Genomic DNA, 22,267 nt, shown 5'->3' on the forward strand with positions numbered 1-22,267 from the left:
GTTATGAAAGCAGTAAAGTTACAACTGGGTGTCCATTCTGTCATCATTATTTTGTGTTTTGTCTTAAAAAGTATTACACATGTAGAACCTAACTTGTGCCTAGACTAAGGATCTGGCTTGGCTGAAATCACTTCAACAGCCTAAGATAGTAAGTGAGTGGAACACTGCCATAGATTAGGAGCAACATCTGACCTCTTAGTGCTGCAAGGTACTACTGGCACAACTTAAACAGAGAGATAAGCACAGCCTCAAATACTTTCCACATTTTATTTACATTTGAAGACTAATTTTATTCTCAATCACATATCCATACACCTATTTTCCTTTTTTGTTTTGCTTCACTAAAACTTAAATGCATGGTTTATTAGAACAAAGACTGTAAACAAATATTTGCAATGTCCATTACATGTAACACACAGGAGCCGCTTAAAAGAAAATCATTTCCCCATTTTATAAATACAAGTATCAAAACAATCCTGACCGTATTCTGTGACACTACTAGCAGTCAGCACCCACACCTTTGCAAAAATTAAACAAGTTGAGCAATGGTATTTGCAGTACCTGCTACTGAAACAATTTTATCTGCAGCTCTTTTACTAAAGCAAGATGGATAAAGCATGCCATTTGTATTTTTTCTTCTTGAGAAAAAGTTTTCTGAAACATTATTCCACAGCAACCTGACACTTCCTGTCATGCTTTCGTCTTGAAACACCGGAGCTCCAATTTTAGGCTACTTCAGGTTTATGCTTAAAATTATAGTGCCTTGGTAAAGAGGAAAAATAATTGTGCTGCCTTTTTTTTTCTCTGATTGTGCCTGAAAACATATGGGGCATACATATACATATATATATTCTTTCAAATGTCCAGATCACGTACACCAGCAGAAACTCTTAATGTGTGGGTGGTTTGCATTGTGAGATTGAATCAAGACATTAAACATAAGTAGAAGTTGTTTAAGACAAGTTTGGGATTCAGCTAAAATTAATTGTTATAAGTTTGTCCTTCTGGAGGTTGTGGAAGCTTCATATTTTCTTTGGACATCATTAGACGCCTTAGCTCTTGAAGTACAACTTTAATGCTATAAGAATTTTGCCATTTTGCTAACACTGGTATGCTTCGTGCATCCACCTGTAAGGAAAGAAAGTGTACATTTAAGTAAGGCACATAAAATAACCAATTCCATAACTGTAGTAGCATGCTTGCATTGAGTTTTCAGACAACCTAAACACCAGCCACCTGCTCTTATGGTCTGGTGCTAACACTAGCTGCACTAGTACAGAAGTGGTAGGATTGAGGCCTTAATTATCACTGTGACTCCTCATAAACCGCTATGGATACATATGCCAAGGATGAGAATTTGTGGCTCCTTTTGAAGATTTTTTAGTTTTTATAGCTATTCAGGGAAAGTTTTCAAAACATTTGGCATCTCCTGTTAAACAGTTCAAGAGGAGGAAGGCAGGTGAAAATAATGTTTTGTCATATCTCATGGATAGGTTAGTAAAAACTGACCATTTTAGCTTAGCAACATAGTCAGCAGAAAGATGTAAATGTCAGCATGCATCAACTAATTAATTATTGGATAGTGCGGAAGCGATTTAACCTCTCTATGAATTCATCCTTAAAAAAACAGGCCAACTATTCTGTCTCTTATGAATAATTTGAGTTTGGATACAATTCAAGCTTAGAATATACACTTGCAGCTGTTGGAATATAAAACAGAAACTATTGCGATGAATCAGCAAGGTAACAAAGAATACTGTTTCTTTAATAAGTAAAGAATGTATGAAACCCCTAAAGGCCATGGAAAAAAAAGCAACCCCAGAAAATGTGTTTATAGGTCTGGGATATACAACAGTCAAAATCTCACAGTACTTCCACAATGAATTTTTATACTATAGGACATTCTATAGAGGGTCTGTATTGAGAGCGGCTAGCCACTGGCCACCAAGTAAATTTCTGCCGCTGTCCCCCACACTGCCAAGTCCAGAATTAAAAATAAAAATAAATGTGAGAAGGGGCTGCGGAGGATGGGTAAACCTCTCTGCCCACCCCAGCAGTCTCACAGTAGTCTCAATCATCTGATGAGCAGGGAAGGGGCAAGAGAGCCCTTTCTCAATCAGATGGCACGAATCAGACCCACAGGAGAGGTGGGCCCTGTACATTTGTGCATGCATGTGTGAGTGTGAGCAGCCACACCACCTGCTGACACTCAGCCTCCAGAGTGTTGGCCAAGAGCAAATGTAGACCTTGAATGACACACAAACCCCCAAAAATGTTAGCCACCCCTGATCCATACAGAATATTTTAGAGCTAGATCACAGTTCTTCCTAAAAAAATTCCAATATAACTTTAAGTTTGTTTGGGATTCATCAGTTCAGTTTTTACCTGACTGTTCACTCACAAATCAGCAACCTACTTGCAAGTCTACAGATCCCATTTAATGGATTTTCAGTCCATTACACTGAAATCAATGGCCTGCTCAACTGGGGGAGAAACCAACACAACTGATACAGAGCAAGCACAGACAACAGATGTGCTGTTGCTTTAAATTTATTCCTGTACTTGACTGAGAGAGACTCAAAGAGTCATTTTCACTGGGCAACTTCTGCAGCTTTAGTTGGATTGATCATAATAGAAAAATGGGAGCTAAAAGGACTAAGTTTGTAAAATTTAATTATTTAACATGACAGCAAAGGCAAACTATAATTGATGAATAGATTTCCTTTAATTTGCAGTACTCCAAATTATGGCTCCAATTGTAAAATTATAATATATGGACCCAAGGGCATGCCAAACATTACACATTTCCTAGATGAATCTCCTACACAGAGAAAGAGATTTGTGGCTTTGGCACATTCCTATACACAAAATGTTTACTAATGTAAGAAGTTGATAATGTTGGCAGTCACAATTTTTAAAAAATGCTTTCCATTCCTTTAACTATTTCACACCACATAAAATTGATTAAGCCTCTTGTTTTTACTGTGACTTTATAACTTTGGTATGGATCCAGACTTGGTCAGAATAAACCCCACTGAAATCAATGGGGCAAAGTAACCATGAAAACTTAAGTTTCACTAATTTCAATGGGTCTGCTCTAAAAATGACTAAATGTGGATGCAACCCCTTGACCATAGGTACCACCAACACATAATATGACAGCACAATTTACAAATTAATGTGTTAATTGAGGGCATATAACAGCAGATGAACATACAACTTTGGGAGATTAAAAAAGAAACAGAATCCTTAACAGCTTTTCTACAAAAAATAAACTGGCTTGATCATCCTGCATTCCATCTTACCATTCCATTGGAATTATTTATTCCATTCATATTAATTTTAGTTACGAATCTAACTGTTGGAGGTGCTTCTGGATATTTAGGCCCACACTCTACTTTCAAGCTGTATATTCTGTTTTCATAATTTGTCTAGTAAACAGAGGAGGGAAAAAAAGAATTAATCATACTGAAAGCTAATATGCATTCCAAATAACAATACTGAAACAAAGTCAGTCATCCCCATCTCAAGGATTGTGTGCAGAGCTGTTTCAAAATTGGTAAGATTCTGCTGACCAGCTGTTTGGCAGGAAAGAGGGGTAGCAGGTAAATTCAGCTTCCTGCTCTCTCCTAACAGCTGACTGGTGAAATTTTAATATTTTTTGAAGGGTTCCATGCATGCAGACTAGCTGAAGAACATGGCTTGTATATATCCCCAGTTCTCCAGCCATCTAGAGATACGTAGATAACACTAGCAGGATTGGGACAAATAAATATCTTATAATACTAAAGCAACAAAGGAGGTTCAGCTTAACTAAGGCTTAGCAAGAAGAAACTGGTGTTATCATTTCATGGCAGATTTTCCCCCTTCACCTGGTAACCATTATTTTAGGTTTCTTGCCCAAAGATTTTTATAAAATGAAAAACCTAGATGTATCTTCTCCTTAATACTCACAAAACAGCCAACCTCAATGCCACCATCATTCAAAGGATCCATTTTTAATAGAGAAACTGTGAGAAATATATACATGTAAACGCAGAACAAATGTGGCAGAAGGCAGCCAATAACCTCAAACAGAACTTTGCAACAAACCAAAATTGAGAAGAAGGAAGCGACAGAACTTGGGATAGGCTTCTGCATCTAGTAGTTGCTGAGATAAAGAGGAAGGTAACGCTTGCTTTCCAAACTGAACTGTGCTTGAGTAAAGAAGCCCAATACCCATAATAGTGGAAAGACCTTCCAAAAAACATCACCCGTGCAATTAAAAAGCTTCTTCCCTTACACATATGAGAAACTATCTCCTCCTACTTTCCACATGTGTTGCAGTAGCCTTGTGGATCCTGGGCCTGTATATACATACCTAGTTCACAACGACCCCACTCAAGGCATCTCCCTGATCTGAAATACAATGTTGGTTCCTTCACAACACCTGTCAGCCCTAAAAACAATATTTAACTCTTTTATTATTTCACTGAGTAAAGTGGCTTATCATTAAAATTAAAATTACGTTCTAGTTTATTATTTACTGAAGAATCTGAATTGTGTACTATATGGCATTGTCAAAACTACCCTGACTCATTCTGATCTCAGTGTGGATGAAGTACTCAAAATTACTGAACACTCCGAACAAATATGCATATCAAATTAATCTGGGAAAATTGTGACCAGGGGTCACTCTAGTAATCAGACAGTGCAATTTCATCTTGATTGCTTAAAAACTGAAACAAGCAGCAGCGAAATGGAAGTGTGAGAGGCTGCAGGAGGAATGGAAGAATGAGGAAGTCCTGTTGGGCAAGCATTCCACACACAGACAGGCACAACTGGGTATAATTCATAAATGGTAATTTTGTTGTGGGTTCTATTATGGTTGCATTTGCATTTTTATAGGTCACCTTGAAGGCTTCGCAGAAGGAAGGTGACATAGAACTGTTTTAAATGAAACCGCATATAGTGTTTTTTGGCGGGGAGGGTGGAGTGATTATATAGATTTGAGAATTCCCTTCATGAATGTTCTACATTGGGGTGGAGAACCTCTCTCTCCATGAAGGCCACATTCTCTCATGGGCAACCTTGGGAGGCAGGCAACATATCAATGGTGCATGCAGCCAGGTGCAAAACTGAGTGGGAACGTAGGCAAAAGTCAGCAGAGCAGTGGCTGTGACTCGTTACCCCTTTCAGTAGATTACATTTCAGCCATGCAAAAGTCAGCTTTCTACACACCCAAACACCAACCTCTATCCAGGCAAGCAAGAGCCATTATCACAATTCAAACATACATCGCCCCCCTCAGGCAACAGCACTTGAGAAGCACACAAGAAGTGTTGGTGAGGGATGTGGACGAGGGAAGGTTCCAAGGTCCAGAGAGTCTTGGAAGGCCCGAGATTCACTACCACTGCTCAAAAACCTACTGGGCTCAGTGCTCAGTGACCATCCAAACTAACTAAATTAAAACCTTTCCCTATCCCATAGATGCCGTATCCCTTCATCTTCAGAGAAGACAGAAGCTGCCCACAGCATTTTAGTATATAATTTCTCATCACTTACCCAGACTGCTTCTTACCATTTAGCTAGATTTAGAATGAGTTCCAGGAATATTTACTATTCCTTCCACAACACTGACCAGAACACCCTCAAATCCTATCATTGATGGGATCCCCTTTTCTCAGAAAAGACAGATTTGCCTAAGCTTTGATAACTGTGTCAAAGATGTTTAAGTAAGCACATTGACAGGTCAGTTTTGGGGAAAGAGAACTAGAATTGCCTTGCCCTAGCTGCTCTCAGTCTCTACATATAATTTATGCAACTACAGTAAAATGGGATCAAAACAAATTCAAATTGATACTAACTTTAAGACATTCAGTATGTGTGATGCTGAAGCAGAAACAATGATTGATGCTGCTCCACAACAATGCTGCTAATTTTATGAATGATCTTCAAAACTAAAATAAAAGGAAACCAGTCCTAATATTAGTAGAAAATCCTCTCTATCTTTGGTCAGAATTTTACTCTTGGCTTATAGCAGCTTCCTCCAAATTTGCAGTTCACATGACCTCTTCCTACCAATGTTCCCACCCATGATTTCTTGTATTTTACTCCTTGGGTATGTCCCGCCCCCCCCATGCTACCTAGAAACACACATATGCACTGAAAACTATATGAGGGTGAAGGGAGAAAAGTTCACTCCAATTCCCCAGGAACTGAAGAAAATCAAGTCCAAGTGCCAGAAGATAAGAACATCCTAAGGAAAAACACAAGTGAAGAAGCCCTCTGTTTGCAAAACTGGCAGATTAATAAAAAATAAAAAGACACACATTTGGCCAAAGTATAATGCAGGTTGAATCTACAAGAGAAAGCTCGGCATCTAGCTATGTCTGAAAATCGTGGCAGATCATACAATTTTATGTGTAACTGTGCAAAGTCTGGAGATTAAGTTTTTCTAACCCTATTCTTTGCTATCCAGAAAACTTGGTATATACTCTATGCTAGAATCACGGAAGCCAGTAAAACAAGTTACTGCAGGCATAACCCTATTTTCAAGGCTACCATTCATACCAAATGGCTGAACCAGTCAGGTAATCTAACCCGTTTTCTTACTAAAGGCGCCTGGGTGGGCTACCCAAAGCCAACTTCCGCCTTACCACCAGTGGTAGGTCTGAAAAACCACCATCTGCACCATGGCTCACTAACCGAAAACCCCATCAAGTGCAGCATCTAGCTGAGCTGGCTTAGCAACAGGCATTGTGTTTATTTTAATGAACTGAATAGAATGCAATACTATGAGTCATAGGGGTGTGGAGAGTCTGTGTATGAACTTAACAGTGCTTAGCTTATTTTTTAGCTGCTATTTATAAATTATAAATGACATATTGATTTGTTAATCATATGACTTTTGCTGGTAATTGTGATGTTTACCTTATTTTTTAGTTGCTGCTTTGTTAATAGTATTTTATAGACTGTAATGGTAGATTGGTTGATTATTTTATATGATTTATGCTGTACTTCTGTTGTTCTATTATGCTCTATTATGTTATTGCTATTTATTGTTTGTAAGCCACTTTGCGATTCATTTGAATGTAAAGCGGCAAAGAAATACAATCAATCTTAACTTTGCCTATGGGCAGAAAGCAATTACATTTCTGTCCAATTCCTGGATGCCCAGAATAGTCCTATTATATTATATTAATTATATTATATTTTAGCCATATGTCAGCCATACAATATGCAGATACCTGATTTTCAAAGACTAATTGTGTCTGGGGTAATGCAAGGGTGTGGGCTGCCTTTGGAGTGCATGGCAAGAGCAGCCAAGCCAAAAAGCCACAGTATCCTGAAGTGATCCAGATGTTGCTGCTACTCCAACCTTCTCAAGCCAAGGTTCAAAGGGAAAGCCAGAGCAGATTGTTGACTTATGGAAGGGGTGGAGAGAAGGTAGACCAGGCTAATTTGCAATAGATTGGAAAAGGCTTCTGCCTCCTAACAGCATAAAATAAAATAAAAATACTTTTCCCACCTACAGTAGGCTGCTGAAATCTAATCAGGCACGGACTTGTGTTAAAAACTGAGCTCAGTTCAGTTCCAGTACTGAAAACAAATTTGAAAGGTTCAGAATGTCATTAGGGCATACTGGGTTCTTTATTAATGGCTGAATCTCTTTCACACTAAGCTGTTGGGAGTAGATCCTGGGGTTATAATACAAAACAAATGAGATGTGACTAGCATGATACCAGCCTCTGCTGCCAACATGCAGGTCTTAAAGGGAAAGGAGGGGAAGGCCACAGAACTCTGTGTACACTGGATAGCCATGTCAATTGTCACCATCCACATCGTTACTTTGTTTGTTATGCCTGCACACACAAGCACACATAAAACTAAAGGAAGGGAGAATATTTGGTGCCATAAGCTCAGTGTGACTAACAGGCACACACTGAAGTGATATATTATAAGTTAAAAACCAAAATAGAACATCTCATGTTTCTAAAGGTCCAAACTGTTTCTTGGCAGAGCTGAAATTGTTGTTTAATGAGGGATAGCTAATATCATCAATGTGTTGTTTGAATGCACACAACAGAAATATGCATCTGTGCTGGGCCACAGTTGCATACTACTGAATATGCATTTGGAACACTTCAACTTGAGCAGAAGTCACCGTGAGACACTGTCATCTAAATACAGATTTGATAGTATTCAATAAAATGTAAAAAAATTACCATTGTCCTTAATGTTACAATTATGTGGCCCCCATATTGACCTGGGCCTATAAGAAACCATTCCATACCTTTCTACGATTGTTACCAATTGTGAAAAAGCAAGGTTAGCTATAGGGCTAACTTCTGTTATAGCTTATAAGATTCCTAATTGAATTCTGATATTCATCAATCTTTGGGCTGAATCCAATTAAGTTACTCAGAATAATCCACTGAAATTGATGAGTCTACTCTTTGACTTAGTTGATTCACCCCATAGCTAACAACCATGCATTGCAAATGTTTGAAAAGTTCCGCTAAATGAAGATTTAACTTATAGTACTGACCCTTGGTGGTCCAATAATCATGCCCGTCCACCTTGTAAGTGTCATGTCTTCGTCATCTTCGAGGCCCCAACTTACTGTACCATCTCCTACTCCTTTCTGACCTTCTTCAAGTTCTTCCAACAAGCGAAAATTACGAGGGACTTTAACTATTTGAAAAAAGTAAAGCAATGTAAATAGCGATGTTCAAAATCACAGCTGATCTCTTGTCACGTCTTAGCATGAAGGCCTGGTTGAGCCAACTAAAAAATCCACACCTGAGAATTTATGCATATAACCATATAACACATTTTACTGATATACATATTGAATTGCAACCAATGTGAAAAACAAACTTATTTCCAATTATGAAGTATCATACAACTTGGAATCTTAAATTCCTCAGCAACATCAAATTATTTGGATGCAGATTTGATTTTCTTATGGTTTTTTTTTAAAGTGACAGTCTAAATTAAATGATCAAATTTCATATCTGGAAGTCATATACAGCCATAATTTTCACCATTTAGTTCATCAATTTTCTGCTTCAGAAAGTAAGTTTTAATATATGACAGTTACCTCAGCGTTACAACAGTAAGCACTACTCAGTCATTACTTCTCTGTGGAATACTGGTTACATTCAGACAATCCTTTATGAGTTCAAGATGAAATAAGCGGCTCTTATTTTTAGCTGTAAGTCATCTTGAGTACCATTAGAGGAAAAGTTGGGGTATAAATAAATATATAATAATTATTATAGTAGTAATAAATATGAGTCTTTGCCCAAACACTCAGCTTATTTGCTCCTCCCTCTGCAGCATAAGCAAACCCAAAAAATTATGGTCACCACATTTGAAACAAGCTAGAATATTAAACCATACTTTAAGTGGGTTAACTGTCTTAGCTTGTTCCAAAGCATGTAAGCCTAGTTTCCGAGGGCACTATGGTTCATTAGGTGCTTCCTGGTTTGATTGCTTACATTGCAAACGGATGAACAAAGGGGCTCAGTGCATGGGGTACGGGCTTGTTTGTTTAGCACTTAATCCTGCTTTTCACTATATGTCTCACAACAATTTACAGAAAATAAATGATATTGTTTGTTATCTTTTATTATAAAGCCAATATCATCATTTGAACTGGTCCTAGTCACACATACTGCATATTAAATAAGAATATTGTGCACACAAGTTCTAATTGAGATGAACTTCAGAACTAGAAGGCATTTAAGAAATATTGCTCTTTGCAATTGTCTAACTAAACAACAGTTCAGAGTAGAAATCAGTTACTTCCCATTTCATAACAAAAATAAGAATACAGCAAAGCATTCATTTCTCGCAGAGGACTGGTTGTATGAAAAGGATTAGAGAAGCAAATTCTCAATACACCATTTTCCTACAAATAAAAGGATGCATTTCAAAATATGATCCAAATCCACAAACTGTACTGGCAGCTCAAACGACTGTATCAGGTTACTAAAGCAGGTTTGTACATATCTGATCCCTTGCATAGGTCGAACAATTATGCAAGCATGCAATGCCTGCCCTAAGTTGCTTTGACCACAAGCATGCTCAGGTGGCTATTTTGGGAGTGAAAAGTGCTAAGGGATTTTAACAGATAATATCTTCAAGACTTCTAAATACCAAAGATGCTGGAGATCTAAATGTGTATTCATTATGCTGAAATACAGCAATGGGAGATAATGAGTTGACCTATGCCATACTGTGATATCACACAACCTGTAAAGGAATACACTGTAGATTCCAATAAAGTGGTTGCCTTTTATAATTACAAAAAAACAGAGCAGGAAATCCTAACCATGGGAAGGTTATCACCATTACTGGCCATTTTTCATTCTTAGAGTAAAAGCTTCCCCACCACACTCTGCTTCAAGCAGGACTACAAATATATTTGGCTTTAAAAGAAAAAGGGAAGTTAAATAAACCAGGATTTGCCCCACTATAAGCAAAGCAGTAATTCCCTATGCTATCACTCCAGGACATATGACTAAAATCAGCTTGAGCATACACACAACCAAAAGCATGCTTTACACTAGCCAATAAGCAGTTTCCCCTTACACACCAAAAGATCTCCTTTCCATAAGTGCCCTGCTATAGTTTCCAGCTAAGATTAAGAATGCCCAATGGTTGCCATGGAAAACAGTTTTTGAATTAGAACCCCTCACAATACAGCAATGTATTGCAGACTAAATTTTAAAATTGCTCACATGCTGTAGCTGCTCACTACCTTTGTTTGTATAGAATCATATCACCATTACCAAACGGTGAACATTTGGATAATACACAAAACATTTGTATGTATTGCTGTGCAGCCTCAGACTCAGATTCTGTACAGTGCTATTGTACAAAGAAGAACAGATATTTCTAAACATGCAAAACTACATTTAGCATCTGATAAAGGCCAGAAGCATTTCTTTCTGCATGATTAGTTACATGCTCAGTTGACTACAAAAATACCCCCCTTTTGGACCAATAATTACCTCCCCTAACTGCAGCATTAAATATTATATCCATGTGCATAATGAAAACATAGAATTACAGAGTGGAAGGTACCCCAAGGGTAATCTAGTCCAATACCTTGCAATGCAGGAATCTCAACTAAAGCATCCATGACAGGTGGCCATACAACTTTTGCTCAAAAACTTCCAAGGAAGGGGAGTATACCACCTTTCAAGGTAGTCTGTTGTACTGTCAAAAAGCTCTTACTGTCAGAAAGTTCTTCTTGGTGTTTTGTCAGAATCCCTCTTCTTGTAACTTGAAGCCATTGGTTCAGGTGCTACCCTCCAGAGCAGGAGAAAACAAGTTTGCCCCCATCTTCCATGTGGTATCCCTTTCAATATGTGAAGATGCCTATCATCTCTCCTCTCAGTCTCCTCTTTTCCAGGCTAAACATACCCAACTCCCTCAACCATTCCTCATATGGCTGAGTTTCCAGACCTGTGGTAATCTTGGTTGCCCTACTTTGTCCACCTACCAGTTTGTCAATATCCTCCTTAAATCTGGCACCCAGAACTGGCCATGGTATTCTAGGTGTGGTCTGACCAAGGCAAAATAGTGTGGTATGTGACTTCCCTTGATCTGGCCACTATACTTCTTTTGCTGCTTCATCACACTGTGGATTCCTATTAAGTTTGTCATCTATTTCACAAGCACTACTGGCAAGCCAGGACTCCCCTATCTTATATTTGTGCAGCTGGTTCTTGCTGCCTAATTGTAGAACATAGCATTTTTCCCTGTTGAAATTCATTTTGTTAGTTTTGGCCCAGTTCTCTAATCCGTTAAGATTATCTTGAGTCCTGATTCTGTCTTCTGCAGCTACCCATCTACAAATTTGATGAGCATCCTCTCAATTCCTTCATCCAAGTCATTTATAACGACACTGAACAATGCTGCTGCATCCCACTTTTCACTTTTTCCCCAAGATGAGGAACTATTTGGGTTCACTCAGTCAACCAGCTACAAATCCACCTAACAGTCACCCAATCCAGTCCACAATCCACCAACTTCCCTGCAAGAATATTATGGGGCACTATGTCAAAAGCCTTACTGAAAACAAGATACACTATGCCCCCATCATTCTCATGATCAACCACACTTTTAACTCTGTCCGGCATGACTTGTTTATAGAAACCCATGCAAAGTCTTAGTAATCAAAGCACTATTTCTTAAATTCTCACAGACCAACCCTTTACTGCTATCTATATACCAGGTCTTCTTTTCTCACATTTTTGAAGATGGGGAGAATCTGCAGAGACCTCACCTGTTCTACAAATTTCTCAATTATTATAGGCAGAGACTTGGAGATCACATCTGCAAGCTCTTTTAGTACCCTTGAGTGCAGCCCATCAAGCACTGGAGATTTGAATTCATTTAGTAACTAAGTGTTCCCTTGCCACTCTTTTCCTATCTTGGGCTGCAGCTCCCTCCTTGCATTGTTTATTCTGTTATCACCGGCTTGGTCATTGCTTTCCTTTTGGGTGAAGACAGAGGCAAAGCAGGTGTTAAGCAATTCTGCCTTCTCTCTGTGACCCTATAGCATTTCTCCATCTTCTCCATGCAGAGGACCTATACTTGCTTGTTCTACCTTTTGCTTCAAAAATGTGCCAATAAAGATTTAGTAAATTAAAATAATAACCCCAAATTAGTGGATTTTCTGTGCTGAGTGTTATCTTTGAAAGGAGCTTTTCCTCACCCAGAGGCAGATTCATAATGAGAGTATGAAATGAACTCTCATTAGCTGTTTACATTTGCTGCAGAAGCTTACGGTTCCCTTAAGAGAACACAGCTTGGAAACTGTTTTTGTATGAAGTTTGATGGGAGCTATGCAAGGCAGTTTATGGTTAATGGACAAATTATGAAAGGCATGTCAGTGATGCCCAGAGACTATCCTACAACACCCTAGTTTTCATGGAAAGACATGCTGCTAAAAACAAAATTCTGGCCTGAATTGCAGCAAACTCTGGCAAAATTCTGAATAGTTTTGTTATAAATAAGTTGTAAATGTTTAATGGAAAAAATAAATTATGTATGTATCAGTTTATGTTTTGTATTTCATCAGTAAAAAATAACTGAAATGAGTTGCTATTTAAAATACTGTGGATGTATTGTTGACTGCATTTATTAAACGAGTAAAAGCAGCCAAGCAGTCATATGTCTGGACACAGAAATACTGTACTGCTTATTTTGTTTTTTCTGCGTTGGCACAAATACAGGTAACTGGAGATCATCATGGGATCCAATACGACATCCTATATTTTGATTGTCACTCAAGAACTTCAATGCAAAACAGCAATTATGTTCATGCTAACAATACTTTTAAATCCAGATTTCATGATTATTGGGAAAGCACAACATATAAAGTTGAAAAAGTGAGTTGTAATATTAACCAGATCTGTGCATAGCAACCTGCTCCACAGAGAGCCATATGTATGTACAATGTATTTCCCAGTAGAACTGGTTTTGATCTTTAAACCACTAAATGATTTGGGACCGACTGTCTTAGCAGCTTGTATTCTGTGTCCCATCACAGAATATTAAGATCAAGCAAGTGTTCCCCCACTAGGTTTGAAACTCCACCCATCCCCCATCAAGCCTGACTTATGAAGGTATTTTGTGACAAATGTTAAAACAGGGTATTTGATATTAAGAAGTTTTAGTTTTTATTAATGTATGGCTTTATTTGGCTAATTCCTATGTGGCTGTAACACAATTAAAAATAATTAGACTAATAGATATACATGTTGTGAATCTGAAAGAAAATGCCTTTTCAAGATAATTGAACAATATGCACAGCTTCCAGGTTAAAATTATTTACAGTTTATTCAGCACAAGGTACCAACCACAGTTACAAAAACAATCACCTATTAACGGTGTTTAAATAAAAGGCTGGAATACAGGAACACAAAGTCAAAATTATTTAAATACCCTTTCAAAATCAGTACCTATCAGTGCTGTGAAAGATCCAGGTGTGAAACATATTGCCAACGATGAAAAGGAAGATAATTACAGTTCAAGCAAGTAGACCCAGGTTATTAAAGAGTTATTAAAGGTTATTATTTTCAAGTAAAATTCTTTGGTAACACCATCTATGATTAACAACAGACTTCAAAGACAACATGCCATAATAATTTGACATGTTTAAATCTCAAATGAATTTTGTAACATAATCCATAGTATAAGTTATGGATTTTACTTCACATTAATTTTGAATAACTGCCACCCCTCGTTCATAAGCACTACTCAGATGCAATATTTCCACTTCACCAATAACCGCATGAACTGGAAGACTGATAAACATTTGCATTTCTACCATTTTATGAGAAGTGGGGAGAATTGAGACATAGTATTGAAAAGCTGTGGTAGTAACTAGAATAAACTGAAAGTGGGAAGAAGGGTGCGGGGAATTAGGAAAGTGGGGATGCTGAAAAGTGGGCAGTATACAAAAAAGGCAAGAAATGGGATTGGGATAAAAGGGGATGTAGGGAGGAAAAGAAAGAGAAAGTCAGGAAAACGGGAACTGTAAGGTCCAAGTATTAAAGGTTTTGGTTTCCCTTAGCCTACTGCCTCAGCAATACGATTAAAATAAACAGAAAGTAAATTCAATACAAAGCCTCAAAGCTCATCGCTAACTGGTGACCAGCAAAACCAAATTTCCCTCTGGAGTTTTGCAGGAAATACTTCGACAAGATCACAAACGGGAAAGGAGGGAAGCGTGCCAGTAACAAAAATTCATACGCAAGATTGACAACGGACCTCATCAGCAAAAAGACCAAGACAGAACTTAATTACACGCCCCCATACATACTTTGTGTGTTTTTTGTTGAACGTATCTGTCCTACCCTCAGCAACCAGCAACGCCTGCACTTAGAAATCGGCGATATTAAAAGCCACCTAAATGCCACTGGGGTCGGCTTCGTTTTCGAAGAGAGGGGGAATATTTATCAGTATTACGTTGCGGGGGGAGGGCGGAAGAGAGACTCAAGAAACGCCACATTTCCTCTCACCCAAACCCGAAACGAGCGTGAGAAGGAGGTCCGAAGACCCCGTATTCCACCTTCCCCTGAACAAAAACCGACCCCAGGAGCGGAAAGCTGCCTCAGCTTCCCCACCTCCCGGCTGCACCGCCTGCCTCTGCCAGCCCCGCAGGCGTCTCCTCCCCGCATCCCTTGCAGCACCAAGAGGAAGACTCCGGCCCCAGCGCCAACCCCCGCGGCCTCCCCGCCCTCCTCTCCCGCCGGCGCCGGAACCTTGGCCCGGCTGCGCTGGCGCCGACCGCTCTCCACGGAATGAGCCGCGCCGAGGACCCGCCACCAGGGTCTCTAGGGAGAGAACCCCCCTCCCCGGCGAAAGCCCCCCGCCAGCCCTTCCAAGGCGCCCCCCCGCCTTCCTCTCAACACAGACCTGTGGATCCGGCCATCTTGTCCAAACCCCTCCCCCACCAGCCAGGAAACACACGGGCGCCGAGCACGTGACTTCTGCCTTGCGCCCTACGTCACTTCCTGGAAACTAGCCCCGCCTCGCGCTGGCGTTTGCTGCTTCTGCGCGTCAAGAGGGTGGCGGCTAAGGCGGCTGCAGATAAGGGAAGGGAAAATACCGACTGACCGGGGTGGATGGAGAGGGAGGGATGTAGGGAGGCGGCTACGCGAAGCAACTGACAGGAGAAGAGAGCCCTTCAGGGCATTTGTCGCTCTGGTGTCGGGAAGTGAGGCTGCGAAAGGGTTAATTACGGAGTTTGCGGAGGTAGCCAATGGGGTGGCCTCCAGGTGGTGGAGGACTCCAACTCCCATCAGCCCCGGCCAGTATGGCCAATAGTCAGGGATGATGGAGCTGTAGTCGAATAAAACCTTAACCTACAGTGGCTGGTTTGGTGTATTAAATGTTGGGGAACTGATATGAAATGCACACGCGGTGATAGCTCACAGTACCAGTCACCACACAGAAGCAGCTTAAGATCCAAATACTTTACTATGGCAGAAGATAAGGCTCAGTAAAACGGTTCTAGATGTAGAGTTATACAGCTTGTAGGCTTTTGCAGATGCAGATATATACGGATACATACAAGTAAAAAGTTTATCTGTTGCTCCAAATACTGTAAACTTCAACATTTCAACGTGTAACACTGGACTAGTAACACCAATGGACTGATGACTCACAGACTAACTGACCTGACATATATTAATCACATATATAGTTGGAGCACTAGGCCGTTACCATAGTAACTGGCTTGGCTGACCTAGCACCTGCTATTAGTTCATCCATGGAGTGATTTATGCTCATGAAGGACATTACCCCTTTTAATTTCCAGTTGCTCCAACATTACTACTGTATTTAATACAATACTACTGTATTTAATACAATACTACTGTATTTAATACAATACTATTGTGTTTCATGCAAGGGAATTTATTTCCTGCTCAAAACAGAAAGACAAGGCTATAGGTTGAATTCATACCATAACTCAAGCCCTGCATGTTACCCTCCTTCCTGACTGTAGAGAACAAATGTGGAGTCTATGGCTCTTCAGATGTTGCTGGACATTACAACACCTATCAGTCCCAGCCAGCAAGACTCATGGTCAGGGATGATGGGAGTTAAATTCCAACAACATCTGGAAGGCCATATATTCATCATCCTCCCTTCCCTGTAAAGAGTTAGAGAAATAACTTCTGTGTTTGTGTTAGCTTTTGCTGCTGATTTATTTATAATTGAAGGTTTTTATAATTTATATTTTGTATTGCATATTATATTTTTAATTGTAAACTGCTAAGGGAACTCAGTTATGTGGATGGAAGAGAAATGTAATTAAAAAATTGTTCTCTGAGGGTGCTTAGTCCAGTGCTGTCATTAGAGCCTGAAACAGTTTTTATCAGCTTCAGTTGATACACTAGCTGCAACCGTACCTTGGATGGACCATGCTCTGGTGCACACACACATTTAGACTACTGCAATGCATTATACATGGATCTTTATTTAAAAACAGTCAGTAGATCTAAAATAGGTGGTGCAAAATAGGACTACAATATTGATCATATTAAACCTGTCAGTGCTTAGCCAGTTGAACTGCCTCTCATTTTGTTTCTGGCCCAATTTAAAGAGCTGATTTTAACCTATTAATTCCTAATAGTTTAGGACCAGGATACTTGAAAGATTATTTTGCTCTCATATATATATGTTTGAACATTAAGATCCTCACCGGAGGCTCTGTTTGATGTGCACCGGAAATCTCTTCTGGGAGTTCCTCCAAGCCTCTTGAGCAGATCTGGGGGAGGGGGCACACAGGGAGAGGAGAGAAGGAAATTCCATTATGCAGGTGGAAGTTTTTGCACAAATGAAACAACTTTGTTGCATACAACCCTATGTGCTGGAAAACTGGTCCTTGATACCAGAAGTAAAAGTATCGATCTTGATCCATAAGAAAACATGTATACCAGGACAATGCATTTATTAGACAAATGAAAATATCACAAAGCAGTGCGCAAGCTTTGAAAGTTCTCCAGAACTACTACTCCCACATTCCATTTTAAGATTGTAATCAGATGCAGACTCCATGGCTTCACCATCATCCATTTTTTTCCTCCCTTTCTTTCACAACCGTTTGTTTTCTGACATTTTGGATAGCCAGATAAAGGATTTGCCCTAATAAGGATTTTGGAATTCTCCTTGATACAAGGTACTTAAACATAAGTTTTGACCTGTTTCTAACATTTCTTCTTGAGCAAGATTGCTGAACATGTGTTGGAGATCAGTTGCAGGCATTCTTGGAATCTGACCACCCACGGTTCAAATATAGGACACTAAACATAAAAATATAATAAGATGAGCCTGCTGGATCAGGCCAGCATCATCTTATCACAGAGACCAGACAGATTCCTGCAGGACCCAAAAACAAGAGCAGACTCCCCTCCACTGATTTCCATAAAACTGTCCAGTGAGTTCTAGTTGCATGTCCACGAATTCTAGTTTTATGAGAGGGAGAAAAACATCCACTTTCTATATGCCATCCATAATTTTATACACTTCTATCATATCACCTCTACTTGCCTTTTCTCTAAATTAAAAGGTCCCAAATGCTGCAACCTGTTCTCATAAGGGAGTTGCTCCATCTCCTTGATATTTTTGGTTGCCCTTTTCTGAACCTTTTCCAACTCTACAATATTATTTTTGAGGTGAGGTGACCAGACTGAAACTCCCCCAACTTTTAACAGTATTAAAACACAGCACAGAATTTTAACCAAACTTACTTTTGAATATTCTATTAAAATACACAAAAGACAAGCATTGATTGGAGAATGCGGGCATCGATCCCGCTACCTCTCACATGCTAAGCGAGCGCTCTACCATTTGAGCTAATTCCCCTCACAAGATGAAGAGTTTAACCTTTGGTGACTCATCTCTCCTTGGTGATTCATCTCCTTGGCTGGCAGATTAGGAGAAGTTCCACTGAAATTTGAGCTGCACTGTTTCAGCCTGCAGACATAGGGCTGCAGTTTAGACTAGAGCACGGGTGTCAAACACAAGGCCCGCGGGCCGAATCCGGCCCGCCAGACCTCGTCATGTGGCCCATGTAGCCGCCGCCGGCCGCCAGCCTTCACCTTTTATTCTCGCTTTTTTTTTTTTACACAAGAAAGCCGCCTCTTCAGCGTATGCGTGGCAGCCTACAAGCCAGAGAACGTCTGCCCTGTAGCGGCGCCGGCCGTTCTACACAGGAAACCTCCACTTTACATGTCCTTTACATAGTCCTACAGATACAACCGGCCCTTTGAGGGTGACCAAACTGCTGATGCGGCCCCTGATGAATTTGAGTTTGACACCCCTGGACTAGAGGATTACCAGTACAAACCAAGGCACTTCTACTCAGAAGTAGATCCCTACTGAGTCTAATTGGACTTAATCCCCAGCAGCCTAAGTATTCTGGCGTAGTAGTGTCCAGTTTAATCAAACCTGCCTTTAACTCCAAACTACAGTATGGAGATCAGTTTTATTCTGAATTTATTTTTGACCTCATATGCCCGTTTTGCTCCTTTTTTCCTCTTCGGACGATCCAGATGAAAAGGAGGGCAGGGCTCCTTTGTTTTAAATTGTTGCATAGAAGAGGGCATTTTGACAGGTGCCGTTGGACAAGCCAAGGTGAAAAAGCTAGACCTAACAAAGTATCTTCTGCACACAACTATGAAAGGGACCATTGCAGATGTACCTTCTCCTGTCTCTTGTTTCCTTCCTTCCCTCTAAAAAGAAAGCCAAACCAACCAACAAACAAACAAACATACAAATAGTGATGGTGATGTCCCTTAGATTGGGCTGTGACACAAGTATCCTAGGGAATCCTCATTTTAGGTTGTGCTCATTTTAGGTCATGCAATCAATACAGAATACTGATGATGATTAAACTGCCTTTCTTTTACATAGCCTGTGACAATAAACTTCCTTGGGATATCTCTGTAACAGTTCTATCTCTGCCCCGGTTTGTCTCTCTTGCCAAGGGGGGGGGTTAATTCCTTGTGAGCGCAGCACCCCCCGCAAATGTCCTCTCTTTAAAATAGTGCTCTCCAGATTTGGGCTGGGTTTTCAGCACACCCCTTTCTCATCTTTCCCCTTTCTCTGCTCCGTCTCTCCTTCTTTAATTGGCCTGGCTGGGGTTTTGTTGGCTGCTCTTGCACGTGGCTCTTCCAGAGATTCGATCCGTGCCTGTAACAGTATTGAAATGCTTTGAAACCTGATGTTGCTAATTGACTGCAGAAGAATAAAATATCTGCCTTCTGTCCAAGTCCAGAGAGTTAAACTCCCGGAAGGAGAGGATTAAAAGCACAGATGTTCAGCACCGCGTTGTTTCACTGCTTGCTTGCGCGAACTGCCGGCCAGGGAACAACTGCATGAATGTTTGCTAGACAGTTCATTTCCTGCGATGACGCACTGAAGGGTGAGCGCTGAAGAAGCTGGGAGCGAAGGGGAATTAGCTCAAATGGTAGAGCGCTCGCTTAGCATGTGAGAGGTAGCGGGATCGATGCCCGCATTCTCCAGTGTTATTTTATTTTATTTTTGTGGATGTGGGATGCTGCTGCTAGTGGGAAGCAGGAAACAGAGAAGTAAGAAAATAAGTTGACTATCCAATGCCTAAGACAAATATATATATAAGACAAAAAATATATTCAAAATTGCAGTATTGTGTATTGAAATCCTAAAAACTGAATGCACCACACTGGGCTCTATCCAGCTAGAGGAGACTCATTGAAATCAATCATGGAGCTGGAAGGGACCATCGCAAGGAATCATCTGGTCCAACTCCCTGCACTGCACAAATGTGAGGTTCGAGCCCATGACAGTGAGATTAAAGAGTGTCCTGCTGTACCGGCTGAGCTATTAACCTAAGTCATGACCATGCATTTAAATGGGTCTACTCTGAGTAGGACTGGTATGGGATACTATGCTTATAGTAGGTTGTGAAAGGACGATTCCAAGAAAGAAGTGTTTTAGCAAAATATGCCAGTGCATAAGACCAGGCAGCTCATTTCCTGCGATGGCACTCCTAAGGGTGACGACTGCATAACACCGGTAGGAAGGGGAATTAGCTCAAATGGTAGAGCGCTCGCTTAGCATGCGAGAGGTAGCGGGATCGATGCCCGCATTCTCCAGGTTGTGCTCTCTTTATGTCACATATTTATTTCCCTTCCTTATAGCTGCTGGCCAAACGAGAACCAGTCCGTTGTTGGACACATTGCTGCTTAATAACGCGAAAACTAATGGCTTAGATAGAGCAGGTTACCCGATAGCTGTAACCTGATCAGTATTTGTGAATGAAATGCGCAGCCAGGGTTTAGAAGGGGCGATGCTCTTCCAGCCAAAGGGAGGGAACCAGACAGGTGAGAGAGTGAAGCTGGAGCTGTCTGAGATGGATGGTGCAGGCTGCCGCAGTTGTTTGGTGACGGATCTTTTTGGATCATCTCTTTGCCGCTGCTTATGCACCCCTTCCACTTCCTCAATCCTCTTCCAAATAGAGTTAAACCTGGGATTTTTTACCACTTAGAAAGTAAACTGCAGAATTTTATTTTAAGGAAATCCCATTTCCTGCGGCGATTCACCATAGGCTAAGCAGCAAACATTGCTCAGGGAGGGGAATTAGCTCAAATGGTAGAGCGCTCGCTTAGCATGCGAGAGGTAGCGGGATCGATGCCCGCATTCTCCAATCAATGCTTTTCCCTTTGTTTATTTTAGCAGGAAAAATAATCAGCAAGATAAAAAATACGTTTAACATTCCCTGGTGTGTTTTTTATTTTATTTTAAATAAAGGCTTTTTTATCACAGTTGTCAAACGAAATAAACAGGGGAATTGCCCCATACAGTCGAGGGCTTGTATGTAAGAATGAAAGAGGATAGCTGGAACCCCACCACCAACCTGTTGCTTATGACTCTGCTAAGCAGGATGAGGTAAATGGGAGCTCAGAAGGCAGATCCCTTAATTAGAAAGTCAGATGTCAATGCATGCTGTTTCCCCAAATTATTTTTCATGGTGGGAATGGGAACCTTCGGAAGACGTACAGCAGGGGGCATCGCAAAGACTGCCGCTTTAGTACTTGCACTTTTGTGACTTCCTGCCTCCAACTCTCCATCCAGCAATGAGGGGGAGAGTGGCTTTATAGAGTGCCTGTCAGAAGCTCCTCTTCAGCTTGTTGTTCAAAAATGATCCTGCCCCCATTCCTGACTCAGTAAAGACTCATGCCATAGCTGTTTCAAGAGGAGACTTTCCATTGTAGAATTTCACAATTGCCTGCAAGGGGGGAATTAGCTCAGATGGTAGAGCGCTCGCTTAGCATGCGAGAGGTAGCGGGATCGATGCCCGCATTCTCCAGTTGGGTTTTTGTGCGGGCTTGCGCTTTTAATAAGAAGAAATTAATAGAGGGTTGTGGTTTTGAAACGTTTGTGGGACACGTCTAATAAAAAAGGTTGTTCAATTACAGCTCCTCACGCAGAATGAAAGGGAGAAAAAAAGTGGGGTTGTCATTCTGCATCTGCTAATTCTTTATTTTGTGCGTTTTCAGGAACTAACACCGTCCTTACCCCATGCATGTTTACTCAAAAGTAAGTTTTGCAAAGGTACTTACTCTCCATTATGTGTACCTACAACTGGAGGTTTAATTTTTTTCCCTCAAAAGCCAGAAATAGTAGTGAAACAACTCTAAATCAATTTGCATAAAGTTAATCATTACTTACAAAGTTGTAAACACTATGATAACTTTGGTTTGGAGTAGAT

General features: G+C 40.4%; 1 protein-coding gene and 3 non-coding genes across 5 annotated transcripts; 3 read left to right on the top strand and 1 right to left on the bottom strand.

The window, feature by feature from the left end:
- Nucleotides 1-253: 253 nt before the first annotated feature.
- Nucleotides 254-15,551, bottom strand: UBE2V2 (ubiquitin conjugating enzyme E2 V2). Of its 2 annotated transcripts, none has more exons than XM_053396205.1 (4): nucleotides 15,424-15,551; nucleotides 8,531-8,676; nucleotides 3,306-3,431; nucleotides 254-1,128 (listed from the first exon to the last, which is right to left on the bottom strand). In XM_053396205.1, the coding sequence occupies exons 1-4, from the start codon at nucleotides 15,437-15,439 to the stop codon at nucleotides 982-984; spliced, it is 435 nt and encodes a 144-aa protein (XP_053252180.1). In that variant the 5' UTR covers nucleotides 15,440-15,551; the 3' UTR covers nucleotides 254-981. The 2 variants fall into 2 exon arrangements, with proteins under 2 accessions (XP_053252180.1, XP_053252181.1); XM_053396206.1 differs by lacking the exon at nucleotides 15,424-15,551 and adding an exon at nucleotides 9,086-9,208.
- A 5,027-nt stretch (nucleotides 15,552-20,578) lies between these two features.
- Nucleotides 20,579-20,651, top strand: TRNAA-AGC (transfer RNA alanine (anticodon AGC)). Its single transcript has one exon. It is a non-coding gene; the product is annotated as a tRNA-Ala (tRNA).
- A 478-nt stretch (nucleotides 20,652-21,129) lies between these two features.
- On the top strand, nucleotides 21,130-21,202 carry TRNAA-AGC (transfer RNA alanine (anticodon AGC)). The gene has a single exon. It is a non-coding gene; the product is annotated as a tRNA-Ala (tRNA).
- A 590-nt stretch (nucleotides 21,203-21,792) lies between these two features.
- On the top strand, nucleotides 21,793-21,865 carry TRNAA-AGC (transfer RNA alanine (anticodon AGC)). The gene has a single exon. It is a non-coding gene; the product is annotated as a tRNA-Ala (tRNA).
- Nucleotides 21,866-22,267: the final 402 nt, after the last annotated feature.

The sequence above is a fragment of the Podarcis raffonei genome, chromosome 7 (assembly GCF_027172205.1).
Source record: "Podarcis raffonei isolate rPodRaf1 chromosome 7, rPodRaf1.pri, whole genome shotgun sequence".
Lineage (NCBI taxonomy): Eukaryota > Metazoa > Chordata > Lepidosauria > Squamata > Lacertidae > Podarcis > Podarcis raffonei.